This window comes from Salvelinus namaycush, chromosome 34 (genome assembly GCF_016432855.1).
Source record: "Salvelinus namaycush isolate Seneca chromosome 34, SaNama_1.0, whole genome shotgun sequence".
NCBI classification, from domain to species: domain Eukaryota; kingdom Metazoa; phylum Chordata; class Actinopteri; order Salmoniformes; family Salmonidae; genus Salvelinus; species Salvelinus namaycush.
In genome coordinates, this window is record NC_052340.1 from 17,434,646 (window position 1) to 17,459,641 (window position 24,996).

Here is a 24,996-nt window from a genome sequence, read left to right on the forward strand (position 1 = left end):
ATCATCACTCGTCATTTGAGAGCCAAAGCAATATGAGACCCAAGTCAGATTGAACGAAGACAAAAAAAAGCAGAAACTAATAGGAAAAATGGAAGATGCACACAGAGAAATGGATTGATAAGGCGTGGAGGAAGATGCACACAGAGAAATGGATTGATAAGGCGTGGAGGAAGATGCACACAGAGAAATGGATTGATAAGGCGTGGAGGAAGATGCACACAGAGAAATGGATTGATAAGGCGTGGAGGAAGATGCACACAGAGAAATGGATTGATAAGGCGTGGAGGAAGATGCACACAGAGAAATGGATTGATAAGGCGTGGAGGAAGATGCACACAGAGAAATGGATTGATAAGGCGTGGAGGAAGATGCACACAGATAAATGGATTGATAAGGCGTGGAGGAAGATGCACACAAAGAAATGGATTGATAAGGCGTGGAGGAAGATGCACACAGAGAAATGGATTGATAAGGCGTGGAGGAAGATGCACACAGAGAAATGGATTGATAAGGCGTGGAGGAAGATGCACACAGAGAAATGGATTGATAAGGCGTGGAGGAAGATGCACACAGAGAAATGGATTGATAAGGCGTGGGGGAAGATGCACACAGAGAAATGGATTGATAAGGCGTGGAGGAAGATGCACACAGAGAAGTGGATTGATAAGGCGTGGAGGAAGATGCACACAGAGAAATGGATTGATAAGGCGTGAAGGAAGATGCACACAGAGAAATGGATTGATAAGGCATGGAGGAAGATGCACACAGAGAAATGGATTGATAAGGCGTGGAGGAAGATGCACACAGATAAATGGATTGATAAGGCGTGGAGGAAGATGCACACAAAGAAATGGATTGATAAGGCGTGGAGGAAGATGCACACAGAGAAATGGATTGATAAGGCGTGGAGGAAGATGCACACAGAGAAATGGATTGATAAGGCGTGGAGGAAGATGCACACAGAGAAATGGATTGATAAGGCGTGGAGGAAGATGCACACAGAGAAATGGATTGATAAGGCGTGGGGGAAGATGCACACAGAGAAATGGATTGATAAGGCGTGGAGGAAGATGCACACAGAGAAATGGATTGATAAGGCGTGGAGGAAGATGCACACAGAGAAATGGATTGATAAGGCGTGGAGGAAGATGCACACAGAGAAATGGATTGATAAGGCATGGAGGAAGATGCACACAGAGAAATGGATTGATAAGGCGTGGAGGAAGATGCACAACGGTGCGTGGCATAGGAAAGTGGTTGAATTATTTTCTCCTATTCCACCAGAAGTGGAGTAGTACAGTGAGAGTGTGAGTTGAGTGTCAGCACGATAAGGCCCAGTGTAGCTAATGAATTGACATTACAACAGGATCAATGGTGAAGCTCTGAGGGTCTGAAAAAGTGCAGTTAATGAAAAGATGACTCTCTTAAGATCAAGGTCTCTTACCCCTCCCCCCTCTCTCTCTCTCTCTCTCCCCTCCCTACCCCCTCCTTTTCCATTCCCTCCCTCTTGTCCTCTCTTCACTGTACTCCATATCCTCCCATATTCACACGGACATGTACATGCACACACACACAGATACAGCTATGTATGTATAGATGTATAGTATTTTCCCTAAACACAGACTAATCAGTATGATGTTTGTTGTAAGTAATTGCAAACAACTATATTCATGTCTATGCATAAAACTTGTTTTTGTGGGGAAGGCTCTCTCAGAGCTCATTCGTTGAAGAGTGGGCATTTTGTATATTTTTCTGTTATTGCAGTGGACTTACAGTATATATAGTTATGTGCACTCTGATGGTTGGTGAGAGAGTGCACGTCTGTGTGTGTGTGTGTGTGTGTGTGTGTGTGTGTGTGTGTGTGTGTGTGTGTGTGTGTGTGTGTGTGTGTGTGTGTGTGTGTGTGTGTGTTCTATGTATGTGTGCATTCTGTTCAGGTAGGTCTTGTCGTATAGCTGCAGGGACAGGGCCACCTCCCTCTAGGTTCCATGTCAGCTCAGATCACTCCTCTACCAGTAATGACTCTGCCCTGCTCCTCTTAGTCAGACCACTCTCTTCCCCTAATGAGCAACAATGGACTATTGTTTACACCTCACTTTTCTGCTTGATTTCAGATTTCTGGTTGAATCTACTGTTGACATGGCTCCAGCTTGCTCTGTGTGTGTGTGTGGGTTGTGCAGTATTTTTTATTTATTTAACCTTTATTGGTAATTAATTGGGCAAGTCAGTTAAGACAAATTCTTATTTTACAATGACGGCCTTCCCCGACCAAACCCTTCCCTAACCCGGACGACGCTGGGCCAATTGTGCACCGCCCTACGGGACTCCCGATCACGGCCGGTTGTGATAAAGCCCGGGATCGAACCAGGGTCTGTAGTGATGCCTCTAGCACTGAGATACATTGCCTTAGACCGATGCGCCACTCGGGAGCTATACAGTGTGTGTATACAGTGTGTGTGTGTGTGTGCGTGCGTGCGTGCGTGCGTGCGTGCGTGCGTGCCTACTAGTGTGTGCATACGATTGTGTATGTCTTCAAAAACATGTCATGCTCAGAGAACCAAACTCACCTGCACTGAATAATTGATCTGTAAAATCTAGGGCGCATAAATGGTTTGTATGCAAGGCAGCTGCTGTAAGCATGCATCTATTAAAGCAGCAAGCAGCCAGGTTTTTTAAGGGAAGGGATGACATGGGTAGGAGGGATGACATGGGTAGGAGGGATGACATGGGTAGGATGGGATGACATGGGTAGGAAAGGAATGACATGGGTAGGAGGGATGACATGGGTAGGAAGGGATGACATGGGTAGGATGGGATGACATGGGTAGGAAAGGAATGACATGGGTAGGAGGGATGACATGGGTAGGATGGGATGACATGGGTAGGAAAGGAATGACATGGGTAGGAGGGATGACATGGGTAGGAAGGGATGACATGGGTAGGATGGGATGACATGGGTAGGAAATAAATACATGGGTAGGAGGGGATGACATGTGTAGGAAAGGAATGACATGGGCAGGGAGGGATGATATGGGTAGGAAGGGATGACATGGGTAGGAAAGGAAGACATGGGTAGGCAGGGAAGACATGGGTAGGAAGGGATGACATGGGTAGGAAGGGATGACATGGGTAGGAAGGGATGACATGTGTAAGAAGGAAGCAAGCTGGAAAATGGTCTCATTCAGCTCAAGGATGTGTGGCTTAAGTCCCTTGACCTGATTGGTGGTGAGAGATGCACGCATCAAGTTGTAAATCATTCATCTGAAAAGCTTTCATTCAGATAGAGGAGAGAGGAGAGAGGAGAGACCATGATGTCCAGTGTTAGTCAAAGACTTTCATCTCCACTTAACACAAATAGACTTCCTAGTTAGATGGACTGGGTTTAATTGACGAGAGAGACACAAGGGATTGTGATGATCAATAGGAAGCACCAGAGATATATATATAGAGAGAGTTGGGCCAGGTTTTAGAACGGGCCAGGTTTTAGAACGGTTGCCATGTTAGCGCCTTTATTCTCCTGTTGGTGATGTACCAATACGAGAGCAGTTCCCTGTGAAATGACCCGACAGTTCTGACACTTCCCTGTGAAATGACCCGACAGTTCTGACACTTCCCTGTGAAATGACCCGACAGTTCTGACACTTCCCTGTGAAATGACCCGACAGTTCTGACACTTCCCTGTGAAATGACCCGACAGTTCTGACACTTCCCTGTGAAATGACCCGACAGTTCTGACACTTCCCTGTGAAATGACCCGACAGTTCTGACACTTCCCTGTGAAATGACCCGACAGTTCTGACACTTCCCTGTGAAATGACCCGACAGTTCTGACACTTCCCTGTGAAATGACCCGACAGTTCTGACACTTCCCTGTGAAATGACCCGACAGTTCTGACACTTCCCTGTGAAATGACCCGACAGTTCTGACACTTCCCTGTGAAATGACCCGACAGTTCTGACACTTCCCTGTGAAATGACCCGACAGTTCTGACACTTCCCTGTGAAATGACCCGACAGTTCTGACACTTCCCTGTGAAATGACCCGACAGTTCTGACACTTCCCTGTGAAATGACCCGACAGTTCTGACACTTCCCTGTGAAATGACCCGACAGTTCTGACACTTCCCTGTGAAATGACCCGACAGTTCTGACACTTCCCTGTGAAATGACCCGACAGTTCTGACACTTCCCTGTGAAATGACCCGACAGTTCTGACACTTCCCTGTGAAATGACCCGACAGTTCTGACACTTCCCTGTGAAATGACCCGACAGTTCTGACACTTCCCTGTGAAATGACCCGACAGTTCTGACACTTCCCTGTGAAATGACCCGACAGTTCTGACACTTCCCTGTGAAATGACCCGACAGTTCTGACACTTCCCTGTGAAATGACCCGACAGTTCTGACACTTCCCTGTGAAATGACCCGACAGTTCTGACACTTCCCTGTGAAATGACCCGACAGTTCTGACACTTCCCTGTGAAATGACCCGACAGTTCTGACACTTCCCTGTGAAATGACCCGACAGTTCTGACACTTCCCTGTGAAATGACCCGGACACTTCCCTGTGAAATGACCCGAAGGTAGACACTTCCCTGTGAAATGACCCGACAGTTCTGACACTTCCCTGTGAAATGACCCGACAGTTCTGACACTTCCCTGTGAAATGACCCGACAGTTCTGACACTTCCCTGTGAAATGACCCGACAGTTCTGACACTTCCCTGTGAAATGACCCGCTGTAAACAAGCAAGGCAGAGCAGCGAATTGAACAGATGTTTTTATTGATTAAATCAAATCAAACTTTATTTGTCACATGCGCCGAATACAACAAGTGTAGACCTTACCGTGAAATGCTTACTTACAAGCCCTTAACCAACAGTGCATTTCAAGAAGAGTTAAGAAAATATTTACCAAATTAACTCAAGTTAAAAATAAATACAGGTTAGTTGAGGTAATTTGTACATGTAGGTAGGGATGAAGTGACTATGAACAGATAATAAACAGCGAGAAGCAGCAGTGTACAAAACAAATGGAGGGGGGGTCAATGTAATAGCCCGGTGGCCATTTGATTAATTGTTCAGCAGTCTTATGGCTTGGGGATAGAAGCACCTCTACAGGATCGGTGTCACTCGGTTGAGCTAACATAGGCTAATATGATTAGCATGAGGTTGTAAGTAACTAGAACATTTCCCAGGACATAGACATATCTGATATTGGCAGAAAGCTTAAATTATTATTAATCTAACTGCACTGTCCAATTTACAGTAGATATTACAGTGAAATAATACCCTGCTATTGTTTGAGGAGAGTGCACAAGTTATGAACTTGAAAATGTATTAATGAACTAGGCACCCATGTCAAATCTTTTTAGTCTCCTGAGGGGGAAAAGGTTTTGTTGTGCCCTCTTCACAACTGTCTTGGTGTGTTTGGACCATGATAGTTCGTTGGTGAGGTGGACACCAAGGAACTTGAATCTCTCGACCCGCTCACTACAGCCCCGTTGATGTTAATGGGGCCCGCCTGTTCTGCCCGACTTTTCCTGTCGTCCACGATCAGCTCCTTTGTCTTACTCACATTGAGGGAGAGGTTGTTATCCTGCACCACACTGCCAGTCTCTGTCCTCCTCCATATAGGCTGTCTCATCGTTGTCGGTGATCAGGCCTACCACTGTTGTGTCGTCAGCAAACTTAATGATAGTGTTGGAGTTGTGTTTGGCCACGCAGTCGTGGGTGAACAGGGAGTACAGGAGGGGACTAAGTACACACCTCTGAGGGGCCCCAGTGTTGAGGATCAGCGTGGCAGGCGTGTTGTTGCCTACCCTTACCACCTGGGGGTGGCCCGTCAGGAAGTCCAGGATCCAGTTGCAGAGGGAGGTGTTTAGTCCCAGGGTCATTAGCTTAGTGATGAGCTTTGAGGGCACTATGGTGTTGAACGCTGAGCTGTAGTCAATGAACAGCATTCTCGCATAGGTGTTCCTTTTGTCCAGGTGGGAAAGGGCAGTGTGGAGTGCGATTGAGATTGTGTCATCTGTGGATCTGTTGGGGCGGTATGCAAATTGGAGTGGTATGCGAATTGGAGTGGGTCTAGGGTATCTGGGAGGATGCTGTTGATGTGAGCCTTTCAAAGCACTTCATGGCTACCGACGTGAGTGCTACGGGGCGGTAATCATTTAGGCAGGTTACCTTCGCTTCCTTGGGCACAGGGACTATGGTGGTCTGCTTGAAACATGTAGGTATTACAGATTCAGTCAGGGAGAGGTTGAACATGTCAGTGAAGACACTTGCATTCGGAATAATGTGTATCCAAGTTGGTACTGTGGTGTTGGTACTGTGGTGATGGTACTGTGGTGTTGGTACTGTGGTGTCAACAACATTGCATATCTGTTTTCACTGGACATCTTCATAGGTTTAGAATACTATCAGAAATAAACAGCACAACGCAGAAGTGTCATTTATCACTTAGAAACAGCTGTGGAGGAGAAAACCGTTTTGGCCCAACTCTCTATGTATGACTGGAAGTCACATGCTTCAGGTGTTGTGTAGGTGGAGGATGTTAGAACACAGCACCTTTAGAAGCCACTCCATTCTATAGAGAGGAATGGTTGGAAGTGATTGTGTACAGATTGTGTAATGGTTCACGGAACACTCGCTAACACAAATTGCTCTTTTTACCGCTCGGTAACCAAGTAACGTCTCAGTAACCAATCAGGGATCCAGGCTGGGCATAAATGTGTGCGGTATGTAACATAGGCTATGCTGGTGGAGGTGCCTGGGAAATAATTCATGTTAGTGGGGGCATTGTTTATTCATAGAGTAAATTGCTCACAGGCAGTCACATTATGCTTAGTATTCAAGCTGACTGGTCTATGGGCCGGAAACAAGCTTAAAGCTACAGTGGTGAATGGCCAACTCCATCTACATATTGGAACCTCTAATCTTGGCAATTTGGCTGGTAAACTGATTTATTTCTATGTCCACCATGCCCCTGTCCCCATCATGCCTCAGATCCTACCATATGACTCTGCACAGGGACCAAACTACTGCTATGTCATCAACTCACTCCCAACACTGAAACCCAACTATCAGTGCTCACGGTGCACACACAATATGAGAATTAAATGACACATTCCCTGTATCAGGAAATGCATGAAGTACATATATCTACACAGTAGATGATTTATATGGGCTTGGTCAAGCCATTAGTTTCGATTGGCCGGTTGCAGTGTGGTACCGCCACAGGGAACGCAATGCGTTTGAATCATTTAGCTTCATGCTGTCATGATAAATGAATGTAGTTTGTGGCTGATAGCCTGGCTTCATCCTTAGAGCATTGGGCTAGTTGAGTGTTGCCACTGCCCTCTCACACACTACATTACCCAGTAGGCAGTGGGAAGCTAGGTGTGGAGCTAAAACCTCTACCTGGGACAATGAGGCAGTCAATATAATGTGAATATAATTTGCAAAAATAATGACCATCTAAAAGACTTCCATTAGAGTGTGTTAATTAAATTGCACGTATTAAACAGCTGTGGTTGGCTCAGCCTGCCCGCCTCTGTTTCTGCCTCACTGCACCTTTAAATTCCATCTTAATAACTAACAGCCTTTCCTTTATTCATACTCACACTCTCCCACAAATCCTCCCCTTTATTCCCTACATGCTCCATATGGTGCCTGGCTTGTTTATGTTTTTGGAGCATCTGATTCCTCAACTTCAAAAACGCTGCTGTCACTTGTGTCATCGTCTCACCCTACTTCTTCTCTCTCATGTTCTCTCTCTGTTTATTTGTTTATGCGTCGAGACACAGAGCTGTCATTGTAATCTTCATCAGGCCTCTGCTCATTTCAGCTGAGGAGACCTCTCAGTCGTAGGTACCTCCAGTTCAGCAGAGGAGACCTCTCAGTCGTAGGTACCTCCAGTTCAGCTGAGGAGACCTCTCAGTCGTAGGTACCTCCAGTTCAGCAGAGGAGACCTCTCTGTCGTAGGTACCTCCAGTTCAGCTGAGGAGACCTCTCTGTCGTAGGTACCTCCAGTTCAGCTGAGGAGACCTCTCAGTCGTAGGTACCTCCAGTTCAGCAGAGGAGACCTCTCTGTCGTAGGTATCTCCAGTTCAGCTGAGGAGACCTCTCAGTCGTAGGTACCTCCAGTTCAGCAGAGGAGACCTCTCAGTCGTAGGTACCTCCAGTTCAGCTGAGGAGACCTCTCTGTCGTAGGTACCTCCAGTTCAGCAGAGGAGACCTCTCAGTCGTAGGTACCTCCAGTTCAGCTGAGGAGACCTCTCTGTCGTAGGTATCTCCAGTTCAGCTGAGGAGACCTCTGTCGTAGGTACCTCCAGTTCAGCTGAGGAGACCTCTCAGTCGCAGGTACCTCCAGTTCAGCTGAGGAGACCTCTCAGTCGCAGGTACCTCCAGTTCAGCAGAGGAGACCTCTCAGTCGCAGGTACCTCCAGTTCAGCAGAGGAGACCTCTCTGTCGTAGGTACCTCCAGTTCAGCAGAGGAGACCTCTCTGTCGTAGGTACCTCCAGTTCAGCAGAGGAGACCTCTCTGTCGTAGGTACCTCCAGTTCAGCAGAGGAGACCTCTCTGTCGTAGGTACCTCCAGTTCAGCAGAGGAGACCTCTCAGTCGTAGGTATCTCCAGTTCAGCTGAGGAGACCTCTCAGTCGCAGGTACCTCCAGTTCAGCAGAGGAGACCTCTCAGTCGTAGGTACCTCCAGTTCAGCTGAGGAGACCTCTCAGTCGTAGGTATCTCCAGTTCAGCTGAGGAGACCTCTCTGTCGTAGGTACCTCCAGTTCAGCTGAGGAGACCTCTCTGTCGTAGGTACCTCCAGTTCAGCAGAGGAGACCTCTCAGTCGTAGGTACCTCCAGTTCAGCAGAGGAGACCTCTCAGTCGTAGGTACCTCCAGTTCAGCAGAGGAGACCTCTCAGTCGTAGGTACCTTCAGTTCAGCAGAGGAGACCTCTCAGTCGTAGGTACCTCCAGTTCAGCAGAGGAGACCTCTCAGTCGCAGGTACCTCCAGTTCAGCAGAGGAGACCTCTCAGTCGTAGGTACCTCCAGTTCAGCTGAGGAGACCTCTCAGTCGTAGGTATCTCCAGTTCAGCTGAGGAGACCTCTCTGTCGTAGGTACCTCCAGTTCAGCTGAGGAGACCTCTCAGTCGTAGGTACCTCCAGTTCAGCTGAGGAGACCTCTCAGTCGTAGGTACCTCCAGTTCAACAGAGGAGACCTCTCAGTCGTAGGTACCTCCAGTTCAGCAGAGGAGACCTCTCAGTCGTAGGTACCTCCAGTTCAGCAGAGGAGACCTCTCTGTCGTAGGTACCTCCAGTTCAGCAGAGGAGACCTCTCAGTCGTAGGTATCTCCAGTTCAGCTGAGGAGACCTCTCAGTCGTAGGTACCTCCAGTTCAGCAGAGGAGACCTCTCTGTCGTAGGTACCTCCAGTTCAGCTGAGGAGACCTCTCAGTCGTAGGTACCTCCAGTTCAGCAGCGGAGACCTCTCTGTTGTAGGTACCTCCAGTTCAGCAGAGGAGACCTCTCAGTCGTAGGTATCTCCAGTTCAGCTGAGGAGACCTCTCTGTCGTAGGTACCTCCAGTTCAGCTGAGGAGACCTCTCAGTCGTAGGTACCTCCAGTTCAGCAGAGGAGACCTCTCTGTCGTAGGTACCTCCAGTTCAGCTGAGGAGTGTCGTGGAAAATCGGTTCAAACCATAACACTTACAAGAACTTGTAAATTCAAATAGACTTTTAATACTATGTATCACAAGCCGGAACGATCCGCGGATCCCACCCCTTCCCAGAGCACTGGTTCGCTCTTTATACACATCCACACACATGAGATCATTACATACATTAATTAAATTACTTCTCCTATGGTCATCTGCCACCATTATCCTTCATTTCAGGCTTCCTGCTTGTCTACGCCCAATAACGCCTGTATCCGCTCTTGATTAGATTATAATGGGGGCAGGATCCCCTTGTCCCCTAAAATTAATATATGTCTATCTTGCCCTAAGCACTTATGGCCTTTACCCTAAGCACTTATGGCCGTTCCTGTCAATTTTATCTTCATAATGGTGTCCTGCTTTTTCCATACATGCACTTTAAAGCACGTATGACTTTGGCCATCTGCTAATCTTTGGTTTCCTGTATTTACCAGAATGGCAAATGCACTCATGTCTGCCTTCTTCTCCTATTTTCTAATGTACACCTGTCTATTGTTTAATAGTGTGATATCTACCTACATATGTATCAATTACTCCTACATAATCCCTCCTCTTGAGGGTAATTAGCCTCAAAAACTATACTAAAATGACATATAGAGAGTAGATATCAATACCAACAATTGACTAATACATCATCAAAATAAAGCTTACAAATCACTTGGACCAAACATCTCCAATACATAAACAGACAGGAATAAAAAGATCCAATTGAAACATAATACACTTACAAAACCCAACTAGACCAAACATCTCCAATTAATAACATAAAATAGGAGTGAAAGATCTAGTTAAAATAAAAACACTTATAATCGACCATTATATTTTGATGAAGCATGAGCATGTAGTATGTAGCCTTGCCTGAGGTTACAAAGAACACAAAGCATTAGGCAAAATAGATATGCTAAAACCCCTTTACATAAGAGCATAGCCCTCATCCTTACATATAAGACAATCTCCTCTTTGACACTTTGACAGAAAAAAGGTTCTAGGTGATGATAATGACCATCCTCATGAATTTTTGTACACCACTTGCAATTGTGACGCAAATTACACTTTTTGTGGACATGTATGAGTAAACATTCATCTGAACTGGGTAATTGAACATATACAGGGAAACCGTGACACGCATGACCACCCCCCCCAATCACTTCATAGAGATAGTTAGGGTTACCAAAGGGGCAGTCAAGAGGTCCTCCAACCGCATTGCAAGGCTTTCCATACTTATTGGTATAATTGCCTGGGCTTCCCGGTACAGGATCAATCACCACAGGAGGGTCATCTCTCCTTACAGACATCTGTTTAACTGTTGTCTGAACCACAAATGACTTTACCAGGGGTATAACACAACAAAATACAATACCCAAAGCCAACAACCCTCCTCCCAACATGATGGCCATCCTAGCAAACATGGCTCCCCACTTTCCTAATGCTAGGTCCAACCAATCCCATACATGAGAGTCTAAACCAGAATTAGCCTTTACTTCTGCTCATAATCCTTTGAGTTTGGCCATAGCAATATTGGGAATAAAGGTGCAACAGTCATCCCCAAACATGACACAAACTCCACCCTTCTCCACTAAGAGCCAATTAAGTATAGTTAATGAATCCCTGTTGGTTATAGCATATATAATTAATCCACTCTAAGTTCTTATTTGGTGTTATCCACAAAAATATATATTCAAATCCTGATTTAACCTCATCTCTGGCCTTGAAATCCCCGAGGTACACCTCTAGGCTGTCCAATTGCATCAAGGTATACCTCAGGATCCTTCTCATAAGCCCTTTTAACTCTAGGTTTAACATAGTCATCATGGGGTGATTTAATAATAGTATCCTATTTAATTGCTCTAAATAAGGCACAAAGACCAATCCATCCATCAGGCAATACATTCAACAGTTAGTTTTTTCCACACATCCAGAAACTATCAGCAATACCTCTGTCTTGATTTTTCAACATAGTAAGAGATGGCGCAACCTGAGTTATGTGACCACACAACCCTTTTCTATTCATAATCAACCCTTTATCATTACTTTTACGAACTCCCACATTCTCTAACACCCAAATAGTATCACATTCTACAGTGGTGTTTCCTACGTCAATTCCTTCGGTGTGGTGTCTGTAAAAACATTCATATTTTCCTTTAACCACAGTACCTCTGTCTAATTGAGGTCCATTTACTTCAGTTCTAATGTTATAGGCAGCACAATCATTGTCTCCCAGCATGGTCTCATTCAACATATTTTTACCCCTAGTGCTTACCCAGAGCAATCCTACATTTTATGTCACACAAGGGAATAGAATACTTTCTATTGGTACAATGGTCATTTTTCCAACTTACACAGTTTTTAAATGATGCTGGTTCAGAGACTATTAAAAGATCAGACAAAGTTGATTTTCTACACAAAATACAATTGTCCATTCTGTGTTTGTTTGCCATATACTTAGCCCATTCATACCACTCGTTCTTCACTACTTCTTCTCGTGTGCTGTCCTTGAGTGGTTCTAATTCTGATACATCTAGTTCTGTCGCTTTTACAATGTTCTTATCTTGAGGTAGATCATTAGAGTTTATCAGAAAGTTCCAAATGTCAGTAAAAAACTCTCCTGACTCTGATGTCTCAGGTTGCTTTGTGGGTAGGGTGGTCTGCTTGGTAAGGGAGGTCGATGTCATCTTAGTGGTAGCTACTGTGGTCGTCACAGCAGCCGCCACCCTTGTTGTTGTCGTTGTCACAGGTTCTTCCTGTTCAGGTGCAGGGGTAGGATCAATCTTAATGACCGTGGTGCTACTCCCTTTGGTCACTGTTGTTTTTGTCCATGATGAGCACCCACTCGTCTTTTTCTTTGATTAATGTCAGGTCACATCCTTTCGGATCCCAAACGACTTGTCCCTTTGTTTGGTGATGTGTCCATCCACAGAGTGCCATCTCCGGTAAGGGTTTGATCCTTATGATTGAGATAGACTTCAGTTCTCCTGCTTCTGTTATAAGTTGAGGTGGAACAGAGATTCTAACCTTGTCAGTCTTTTTGGATTGTTCGGCTGGTTCCTCTCTTCTTTTCCTGCTTCCACCATACGTCTTGATTGTGCATGAGTCTGTTGTTTCTATACTAGCATTCACTGTTACTTCTGTTATGTCAATGTCATTATTCTTTTGTTGTTCTAACTTCAATTGTCTAAAGGAGACCATTCAAGAGCCGAAAAGTCAATTGTGGGGAAATCCCCATTTTCTTCAGCTTGCGGGACTTTTCCTCCTCTTTCTTCACCTGAGGCTCCCTCCTCAGGCAGGACTTAGCTTCCATCTGGAAGGGTTTCAATTTTAGGGAAGAGATGTTCTCATTCTGTTTCTTGTGAGGCCTCTCCTCCTCTTCTGGGTGCATTAGTCGGTGCACCTGTCGCATTTTGGCTTTCACTTGATTTGCTGTTTTCTTGGCTCCTCCCTGGCGTCTCAATCGTTTCCGCTGCTCCTGCTCCCTCCGGGCTCCCTCTTGGTGAATCAGCATCCTCTGTGTCCTCATCTCTATATGGTTGTGTCCTTCTCTCTGTTGGGACTCAGGTGCAGTGGTTCAGATGGTACCACGTCTGGCTTCCTTTCACTTGGACGGCCGTTCTTGTTGCTTTGGCCACCTCATAGGGTCCTTCTCTCCTCGGTTGATCCCACTTCCTCCGGAACACTCACACGTAGACTAGATCTCCTGGTGTCACTGGGAGAGATCCTTCTGGTCCCCTTGGATCATCAGACGCGGAACCTCTCGTCCTGGTTCAGGTTTCTGCCTTCTTTCTGTGAGGCATTCAGACTTAGAGACTTATGGCCTCTGTTCTATGATTACACCCTACATCCTCTTACTTCCATCACTCATCACACGACATTCCAGCTTAAGCTGGCGAACCCCTCTCCTTCTGGTTTCCTAAACATAAGACTTGGAAAACAACAGACAAAACATAACAGCATTGACAATGTTATGTGTTATGCATAAATATATTCATGAAAACTGAAATCTGAGACCATGACAATTCCCACTCTCTCTTCACCTGACTCTATGCCTCCAGGATACTTTTCTGCTGGACTCCACAAAAATAAAAGCCCTAAAAAGCTTCCTCATGCTTCCACCCAGTCTTCCCCTTTTTGGCCCCAGGTTCTGAGAGGTGTTCCCAAATCATGTCATTTTTTACTTAGTTTTCCATCTGCTCCATTTCAACTGATAATCATGTGAATAACCTTAATCAACATTATCTCTTCTTGAAGTAATTCAACACTGTATATGCTTTCACATCAATTCCTTTAACATGTTTGTTTAGAGTACAATATCCTAAAATCAATTATTTTTCACATGATGCATTAAAAAATAAAACAAGTAGCCCCCAAACTCAACCCAGTATGTCTATAGTGGAATCTAGTCTTTCTCTCTCTCTCTCTCTCTCTCTCTGGTTCCACGTCCTCTGTCATGGTGTTTTCAAGCTCACCCATTATTCAGCTGGACCTCACTTCTCGTGAGACTTATGCACCCACCAAAGAGAGACATGAAGATCTTTACCACTGCAGTGTTGTAAGAAGTATACCACCAGCCTGGTGTATCTTGATGTACACTCAGTCTCCAGAATGCAGGCCAAACCCTTCCATTTCTGGCTGTTTTTTTCCTGAGGACATACACACTAACACATGGGTTATTTCCTGACAACAGACTTTCTTTTTATAGCAAGATCACTAAATCTTAATTTTTAATAACAGCCCTATGTAACCATTCTGCCTCAAATACCTGGCCTCCTGCCACAGAAATATTCATAATGATAGTCAAATGATGTTCCCTACATCAACTGCTGTACAATAACATATAATCATTCAAGCGTTTTCCAGTTGGATTAATATCCAATCCTAACAAAACTAAGTCATAAGTTTCTTAAACTTTTGCTCTAATGTTCAAAATGCCACCACTTATTCTTTTTACCATATCTTTAGATATGTGAATTGTTCTATTTACTTTTAGAATTGTCCCTATATTTTACACAGCCAGCTGTCTGTCCTTTTCTGTGAATTATCTCTATTTTTATACATAGTTTCTAGAAATAACACCCCTTCACTACCATTACCTTCTTTTATGAGTCCCCTAACCCATAACTGCCATTGTTTGATACATACTTAAAACATCCTTAAGTCAATTTATATATCATTTATATCAGTATCAGTCCCTCCTCAGGAACATATACACAACCTTATGTTCCTCAAAACAAAAATAAATTGACCAAACGAGAAAAAGAGAAAAAATAAAAATAAAAAATAAAAAAAATAATAAAAAAATTATAATAATTACACATTTGCAATAAATTACCACTATTTGTAATGTAATTAAACCTGGAGAAAACGTCCATCCGTGTCATTCTATGCCCAAGTTATTGTTGGTCTCTTTCTTCTTCATCATTGGGTATCATCGCACAACAGAATACCTTTTTATTCCATTATTTTACAAAAGTTTTATCATTACAATTCCAATGACATTATAAAACAAAAGAAACAAAAAAAATAAAAAACCTTTAATCTAATATTCTGTAAGTTTTGTCAACCACCTTGTCTCAGGATTAGTTTCCAGAGCTTCCCTAGGCCTATTAAATTTAAACAGTTCTATATCTAAATAACTAAACAGTTATTTCTTAAATACATTTTCCAACCCAATATTCAGGATAACAGTCCTTAGTGTTTACTTTAACTCAAATTTGACCTTATCTATTCAATACACAACATCCCTTTAATAATTAACATTTATACTAAACACTTTAAATACCAGTATTATCTATTTTCCAATAGCCCCGTTGTCTCAGTTTTTCTCTCATTTGTGGCCTGATAATAAAAAGATCAGTACCCCAATCCTTTAAGTCATTACTCTCCCTGGCCCATATCATTTCAGCATGTCTTTTTTTAGATACAGTTCACAGGTCATCAGACACAGTTGACCCTCACTATTCAGTCGGTTAGGGTGGGTTTGAGCTCCACACCCACTTGTAGTGATATTCTCTCCCATGCCTTAAAGCATTCTGACGTCACCTTTTATGATAACTCCCTTATTCTACTGGTGATCTCTCAGATGAATTACAGATGAGGTATTAATCAACAAAACCCTCACAGAAACCCACACTCCAATAAACCCTTTGGAATAACTTTCAACACTTTTTATATGCAGAATGAACAAAGCACATTTGTGTATTTACCCAAAGACCATAACCCCAAGGAACTGATAATTTTACCTATGAACCCATGTTATATCAAAATTAAACTTAAAATACAACCTATTTGAATAAGTTATTCAATTTAAGGGTACAACTCTTCATAATTTTTCCCAGGGACATAATAGATTTTCAAAGTAATTATACAGTTTGAATAGAGTCTGGTGTCTTTCAATCATTTTATAATTCAATCCCACCTGTTCCAACAATTTCTAGTAAAAGGTGATCAGTCTTTCACAGGAAATTCTTAGGATTCAGGGCATTTTGACACCATTAATATGTTTCCACTCCCCTTTCTTTAGGAACAACTTAAATACATTTTTCAAAAAACATTTCCATCCTTCTGCATACCCAATTTGAAACTGAATTGGAAATAAACCCTTCCAATAAATCTACTAATGCATATTCATTCCCGGTACATGGTGTACTTACTAGTGAACCATAAGCCAATAACACAAAGGGACTGGACTCACTTATCCAGAACTCCATTTTTTAGCCTTATCCAGATATTTTTATTTTTAAAGCGGCTGACTTTAATTAACTGCTTTCCACAGTAATGCAGTCTCCAATTACATTTTGACCAGAGAAGATTAAACCCTTTTTTTCTGGAAACGAAAGTATACATATCGTTAATATTCACAATGTTACCTTTTAATCAGCAAATAGTTTTTATTCCATAAACATCTTAACAGTTTTCAGAGAATGACGGTATAGAATGTCTAACAATTAAAATTCCATCTGTACTCTACTAGATGTCAAGTCAAACGTGATCTAATACTTCTTCTTGACCACATATAAACTGTAATCTCTATGAAACACTCATTGTTTGCTCAGAGACTATACACCGCCAAGTAAAAATTCCATTCTCACTAACCTCAAACCGATTAGTTGTTTGTTATTTTGACAAGGATATAAACTCTTGTATAGCGGCATTTCCTGCTACCACACTAAGTTCTAGTGTCACATTACACTAACTTTCCCCATACCCGCTATACCCATATTCAAAACAGGGAGCTATTTTCTTATTCGTTCTTAGATATTGTCAATAGTTCTGCTAATCACCCGCACGTCTGCGAGGACTAGAGGAACCACATTTGTACCTCATCGCAATGTATTTTCTGATGATAGAATGTTGACATCAGAACGCCTGCAAATCGAGCTTCACATTTTGGTCCCATGCGACTGTGCCTCCCTTATTCTATTTATCCTGTTTATCAGGTAATAGCGTCCTCCATTATCCAGTTTTTTCATATTCAATCCGAATTCGGTAGAACTAATGTGCGATTCTTTCATTGACTCCATGGCTTTTTTAATCCCTCTATGCTAGAGAGAAACAATCCTTTTTGTTTTCATGCCACTATTTATTTATTTATTTTTCCTAAATACTCCACTTCTGTTATACACCTTTTATTTACTATCTTTCCGAGGTAGAGCTAATCCCCTTCCAATTAATAATTCATTTGTCACATCACTTAATTTCTCTTAACAAAGCCTACTCCATATAGTACAGACATTATTTCTGAATACTACAGATGACTTAATGTCTTATTCTAGTACAGTACTTCAAATATCACTGTGTTTTTCCCTTTACAGATATCATTATTTATTCATTTTATCCGTTTGGTTTATTCTATTATTATAGTTCTAATCAATTTTATGATTACATTTACATTACATTTAAGTCATTTAGCAGACGCTCTTATCCAGAGCGACTTACAAATTGGAAAGTTCATACATATTCATCCTGGTCCCCCCGTGGGAATTGAACCCTCAACCCAGGCGTTGCAAGCACCATGCTCTACCAACTGAGCCACACAGGTCCACCGCCCGCTCCGTTAAGATCTCTATCTAACGTCTTACTTTTACCTTTATTTATTTATATTGTTTATACTTTCTTACCTCTTCTCTATATTCTTATTGTTTGATCCTATGGTCAATTTACTAGTGAGTCAAGCCTCCCCTGTTCTCCTTTTTTATCCTGGCCACTCGATTTTGCACCCCTCTCTGCCCTTCAGGATATTTTTAGACCGTAGCTTCTGTAGACACAGAGTGACTGACGGCCTGTTTTTTCCTCTTTCTTTGTTACACCGTTCGTGAATTCTTAATGTGTCCTGGATTTCACTATTTATCACTCTTTATCTTAGCTAACCTAGATTCGTTTTAACGTTATAGTACAATTTCAGTTTATTGGCAATTCTGTTTTCTCTTTTATTACCTACTTCCTATCCGTATTATACTATTCGGTTAACGCCTTTTTAAGTATTTTTATTTATTATTTGTTTTGACACCTTTTTGTTATTCTTACCGCGGTCTCTTTCCACTTTATCACATCAGTGTTTTTATCCTTGCTTATAACTTCTTTTACTTCGATGTTTCTTAACTTCATTCCATCTGCCTAATAGCAGTTAACTGCACCCTTCTACAACTCTATACTCTATTCACAGGAGGGCTGCGCGCTCCCTCTTCTGGACGTTCTGCCTACACACACACAACCTGTCTTTCCTTATTCCTAATGTTCTATCTTTACACAGATCCACTCATTCTCTTACAGTATTTTCATACATTCGTTTATTTTTCCATTAGTTCATTCAATCCCTTTGTTTTACCTAAAAACAACTTACAGTCTGTCTTTATTGACGTAATCCATTTCTTCAACATAAGCCTAAACTGATAGGATTTCTACGATATGACGAGACTACTGTCTAATCGGATCAGCTTGTCTTCATATCCTATTCAACCCCCAATACTGATCTTTTCTTCTATTTTAGAGTAGTATTGTGGCGTGACCTACTGAATTACAAAACCCCGTTAGCTAGACAGAGCGTTTTTTATTCGCAGGATTTCTTTTGCATTTGAACGCCGCACAATCGGGCCAACGTTTTTCCTGCAACCTAAATATTTCACCCGTACAGTCCTCCTTTCAGAGCGGTAACCATGAATATTTATTTAACTACTGATTTATGTTTTAACCGTATAAGCTACTTTTGCAGTTGAACGCCGCACAATCGGGCAAACGTTTTTCCTGCGTCCTAAATATTTCACCCGTTCAGTCCCCCGTTCTGGGGCGGTAGCCATGAAATATTTATTTACTAAATATCCACCCACAGATTATTCTGCCGTGAATATCCCACCCAAGCAGACCTCTTTAAAAATGTTCCTTTTTTAAAGAGCGGTATCGTGGCTTCCTAACTACTTATTTATGCAGTTCTCTATTATTTTTAGAGCCGTTATTCATAAGTAACCTGTCCAAGCATTCCTTCTACTAATTTTATTGAAGAGGTATCACAGGATTTTCTACCTACATTATCTGTCCCTTATTATAGCCAGCCATCTCAGCCAGATGCGCAAACAACCGCATCATTTAAGCTACACATTCGAACGGTCTGATCAGAACGAGCGCATGCATGCCCACTCCGCTAAACACCTAACACAAGCAAAGTTCACAGCGCCTATTCACTCAGTCTCTATACTACATGCGCATACATTTATATTTAATACAATTCCCCAAATTACACATACATGCAAATTCATTGAATTCAAAAGTTCTTTAGTATTTACTGGTTTCTTTTTAGGAAATTTGAAAGAGAGACTTACATGGCGCCCCTCTCGCTGAGACAGGATCTCTGAAGCAATCTACACAAACATTTCAACTATTGTAAGAACTTGCTTACCTTCTTATAATTGGGCGGCCACCCTTGTTTGTCAGATTGTCCAAAGAAACTATCTCCAGCCCTGAACGCCATTCCTCAGTCCCTGTCCCTCCTGGCAAGCTCGCCAAATATGTCGTGGAAAATCGGTTCAAACCATAACACTTACAAGAACTTGTAAATTCAAATAGACTTTTAATACTATGTATCACAAGCCGGAACGATCCGCGGATCCCACCCCTTCCCAGAGCACTGGTTCGCTCTTTATACACATCCACACACATGAGATCATTACATACATTAATTAAATTACTTCTCCTATGGTCATCTGCCACCATTATCCTTCATTTCAGGCTTCCTGCTTGTCTACGCCCAATAACGCCTGTATCCGCTCTTGATTAGATTATAATGGGGGCAGGATCCCCTTGTCCCCTAAAATTAATATATGTCTATCTTGCCCTAAGCACTTATGGCCTTTACCCTAAGCACTTATGGCCGTTCCTGTCAATTTTATCTTCATAATGGTGTCCTGCTTTTTCCATACATGCACTTTAAAGCACGTATGACTTTGGCCATCTGCTAATCTTTGGTTTCCTGTATTTACCAGAATGGCAAATGCACTCATGTCTGCCTTCTTCTCCTATTTTCTAATGTACACCTGTCTATTGTTTAATAGTGTGATATCTACCTACATATGTATCAATTACTCCTACAGGAGCCCTCTCAGTCGTAGGTACCTCCAGTTCAGCAGAGGAGACCTCTCTGTCGTAGGTACCTCCAGTTCAGCAGAGGAGACCTCTCTGTCGTAGGTACCTCCAGTTCAGCTGAGGAGACCTCTCAGTCGTAGGTACCTCCAGTTCAGCAGAGGAGACCTCTCAGTCGTAGGTACCTCCAGTTCAGCAGAGGAGACCTCTCTGTCGTAGGTACCTCCAGTTCAGCAGAGGAGACCTCTCTGTCGTAGGTACCTCCAGTTCAGCTGAGGAGACCTCTCAGTCGTAGGTACCTCCAGTTCAGCTGAGGAGACCTCTCTGTCGTAGGTACCTTCAGTTCAGCAGAGGAGACCTCTCAGTCGTAGGTACCTCCAGTTCAGCAGAGGAGATCTCTCAGTCGCAGGTACCTTCAGTTCAGCAGAGGAGACCTATCTGCCTGACGCCAGTGTGCTTGCATGTGATGAGAGCGCTGATCGTGGCCCACACACTGGACAACATCATACCACATGAATCAATCAGTTCCTTTACCTTACACTCCCACTCTGATCATTAAGACATAAGAGAGGGAGGATACTAAGAGGTTCTCTTCAGTGAATGTCAATACTCTGACAGTGGTCCCCAGCCTCCCCTTCCCTCTTATCCACTATCTAGGCCTATCATTTTCACATCATGAATATGCTGATTTCTAAGTGTTACCCTTATCTATCCTCAAGCTTGAGATGCTGGATGAAAATAACAGCAATCATTTAAATGAACACTAGGATCTAGTCAACAGATCACAGAGAGAAAACTACAGGATGATGTGAAAACTACAGGATGATGGGCAAACTACAGGGTAATGGGAAAACTACAGGATGATGGGAAAACTACAGGATGGTGGGCAAACTACAGGGTAATGGGAAAACTACAGGGTAATGGGAAAACTACAGGATGATGGGAAAACTACAGGATGGTGGGCAAACTACAGGGTAATGGGAAAACTACAGGGTAATGGGAAAACTACAGGATGATGGGAAAACTACAGGATGGTGGGCAAACTACAGGGTAATGGGAAAACTACAGGATGGTGGGCAAACTACAGGATGGTGGGCAAACTACAGGGTAATGGAAAAACGACAGGGTGATGGGCAAACTTACAGGGTAATGGGAAAACTACAGGATGATGGGCAAACTACAGGGTAATGGGAAAACTACAGGGTAATGGGCAAACTACAGGGTAATGGGAAAACTACAGGGTAATGGGCAGACTACGGGGTAATGGGCAGACTACAGGGTAATGGGCAGACTACAGGGTAATGGGCAGACTACAGGGTAATGGGCAGACTACAGGGTAATATGCAGACTACGGGGTAATGGGCAGACTACAGGGTAATGGGCAGACTACGGGGTAATGGGCAGACTACGGGGTAATGGGCAGACTACAGGGTAATATGCAGACTACGGGGTAATAGGCAGACTACGGGGTAATGGGCAGACTACAGGGTAATGGGCAGACTACGGGGTAATAGGCAGACTACGGGGTAATGGGCAGACTACAGGGTAATGGGCAGACTACAGGGTAATAGGCAGACTACGGGGTAATGGGCAGACTACAGGGTAATGGGCAGACTACAGGGTAATGGGCAGACTACAGGGTAATGGGCAGACTACAGGGTAATATGCAGACTACGGGGTAATAGGCAGACTACGGGGTAATAGGCAGACTACGGGGTAATGGGCAGACTACAGGGTAATGGGCAGACTACAGGGTAATGGGCAGACTACAGGGTAATGGGCAGACTACGGGGGAATGGGCAGACTATGGGGTAATATGCAGACTACGGGGTAATGGGCAGACTACGGGGTAATAGGCAGACTACGGGGTAATGGGCAGACTACAGGGTAATGGGCAGACTACAGGGTAATAGGCAGACTACGGGGTAATAGGCAGACTACGGGGTAATATGCAGACTACAGGGTAATGGGCAGACTACGGGGTAATAGGCAGACTACGGGGTAATAGGCAGACTACAGGGTAATGGGCAGACTACAGGGTAATGGGCAGACTACAGGGTAATGGGCAGACTACAGGGTAATGGGCAGACTACGGGGGAATGGGCAGACTAAGGGGTAATGTGAGTGCTTCTTTATCCTCTGGTCAGTGCTTCAGTAGTAGCCCTCTATAGACTCAGTCCTCACAGCATTAGTGAAGTGTGGGGATCATGGAGCCTACACTTGCTACTCTGTCACTGGGTTGGGAATGGTCAAACTAACACGCGCCCTCTCGTACCCTAGGAAGCCATTTGTCATGTGTTCTAGAGCTGTCACTAGGAGGAAATTACTGGAAGATTAGAGTGTAACACAGTTCTTTATCAGGAGCAACCTGCTACTGCAGCCTGTAATTCACTGTTCACCACGACGTCAACTGACCCACGTATGATGCCACTGACTGAGCAGTCAGTAATAATGATATGCTATTAAAGTATGATGATTACATGAGCAGTGCAGTACACAGTCACTTTCATTAAAAAAAACGCATTCACCTACACAATGTCTTATCAAGGCAAAACAACACGGAGCTCCACAGAGTGCTAATTATATACAGAGCCTTTCTTCCCCTCCATGTTTTTCAGCTGACGCTCTACAGCTAAGAATGAGCCTGTTCAATCAATAGCTTAGTTTATTGCTTTTCCATTATTATAGTGGTCCAACTCGCTGTGTATCTATGACCATGACTGTAAACACGTTTATGGAGGAAATCAGGCTAAGCCGTGATTTATGGTCAGGCAATAGCAGGGGACGCTTATCAAGGGTCCTTGGAGAGAAACAGGAAATTGAGTTTGTCCAGTGTAATGGTGGGTAGAGAGACAGGCAGACCGATCCCTTCCTATTAGCAGAGATGTGTTATTCATGAGGGCAAATTTAGTGTGAACTATGTTTCATTGATATTCTACACAGTCACTTCTCACTGTCTAGGGACCAGAACCATTTTATTTTCTTCATTTATTTATCTATTTTCCCCTCGGTGACGACTAGGAATAAAGGGACTGGGTGACCGCGGGGTCACATGGTCAACCGTCAGGACCAATAGCGGGCTGTTAAATCATTCTCCCCAGTAACGAACTATTAACAGCATCTGTCATCAGCAACCAGGGAGAGAGACAGGCCTGGGTGGGTGGGGAGGGTAGGGGGGAGAGATGGGCCTGGGAGGGTGGGGAGGGAGACAGGCCTGGGTGGGTGGGTGGGCTAGGGGGGAGAGATGGGCCTGGGTGGGTGGGGAGGGTAGGGGGGAGAGATGGGCCTGGGTGGGTGGGGAGGGAGACAGGCCTGGGTGGGTGGGGAGGGTAGGGGGGAGAGATGGGCCTGGGTGGGTGGGGAGGGTAGGGGGGAGAGATGGGCCTGGGAGGGTGGGGAGAGAGACGAGCCTGGGAGGGTGGGGAGGAAGATGGGCCCTGGGAGGGTGGGGAGGGTGGGGAGGGAGATGGGCCTGGGAGGGTGGGGAGGGAGATGGGACCTGGGAGGGTGGGGAGAGAGATGGGCCTGGGAGGGTGGGGAGAGAGATGGGCCTGTGAGGGTGGGGAGAGAGATGGGCCTGTGAGGGTGGGGAGAGAGACTGGTCCTAGGAGGGTGGGGAGAGAGACGGGCCCTGTGAGGGTGGGGAGAGAGACGGGCTCTGTGAGGGTGGGGAGAGAGACTGGTCCTAGGAGGGTGGAGAGGAAGATGGGCCCTGGAGTCAGTAGGGAGGGGGGAGGGAGTGATGAGAGTCAGCACCAGAAATAGCTGCGGTGCCACATTTCCAGAAACATATTATCTCTCTTTCAGAACCTCTTTTATTCTGCTGCATTCCAATAGGCATTATTGGCATATCTACACTTGTGTGTGTCCAAAGCTATTTATATAATACAACTTAGGCTGAATGGCTTATTGTGTGAGCAAACAATGCCGTTATGATTATGAAACATTCATTTCTTGCATTTTTATTTGATGACGGCTGCACTACACCGTCCTCATGTACCTCCTCTCAGTTTAAATCAATCTGTCTGTCAATAGCTCACCTAACAAACATTTCTCAACTCTGACTATAACTATGTGATCTGTCTCAGTCATTTCTAGACAAACTTTTCTATCTACCTGTTGTGTGTGAATGCATGTACGTGTGTGCCTGCATGTTGTGTATCCACAATGGCTCGGGGGGTGATGAGATCAGTGAGGTGGCAGGTGTGAAGCGCCAGGTCTCTAGTGGCAATAGTCTAGCTGATGCCAGCTGCGGAGGAGACAGCCGCCGTGCCATGCCACTGTGCCGTGAAAGTAGGGCGAGGGTGGAGCTCACACGTTCCCTCCCGTCTCTCACACCGGAGACACAGACAAGCTTAGTGGTTATTTTAAGCATCTCCATGGCATCTACATCAACAGCTGCTGTCTCCCCCTGCTACAGGAGAGGAGGGATGCTAAACAGAAACAGATCCTGGTCCAAGGGGAGGTTGTGAAAGGAGAGGAGGGATGCTAAACAGAAACAGATCCTGGTCCAAGGGGAGGTTGTGAAAGGAGAGGACAGGAGATATAATGTTAAGCCACTCTACTGTACTGTTTGGTTTTCTCTACACATTATCTGAGGCGTGGATAGAGAAAATTAATAAGATGGTAGACGCAGTAATTTAAGGGAACAGATTAATCTGAGTAAAGAATTAATTACTGGGTTCTGACATGCTGGGGAAGGGGGGGAGACAAGGG

At 44.2% G+C, this 24,996-nt stretch overlaps 1 protein-coding gene across 1 annotated transcript in view; it reads left to right on the forward strand.

Moving 5' to 3' along the window:
- Nucleotides 1-719: 719 nt before the first annotated feature.
- Nucleotides 720-24,996, forward strand: part of LOC120028393 (reticulon-4 receptor-like 1) — a 29,914-nt gene continuing 5,637 nt past the window's right edge. The window contains exons 1-3 of the mRNA XM_038973627.1: nt 720-1,236; nt 8,290-8,439; nt 8,564-8,667. Of these exons, the coding sequence (XP_038829555.1) occupies nt 720-1,236; nt 8,290-8,439; nt 8,564-8,667 (771 nt within the window). The remainder of the gene's footprint in view (nt 1,237-8,289; nt 8,440-8,563; nt 8,668-24,996) is intronic.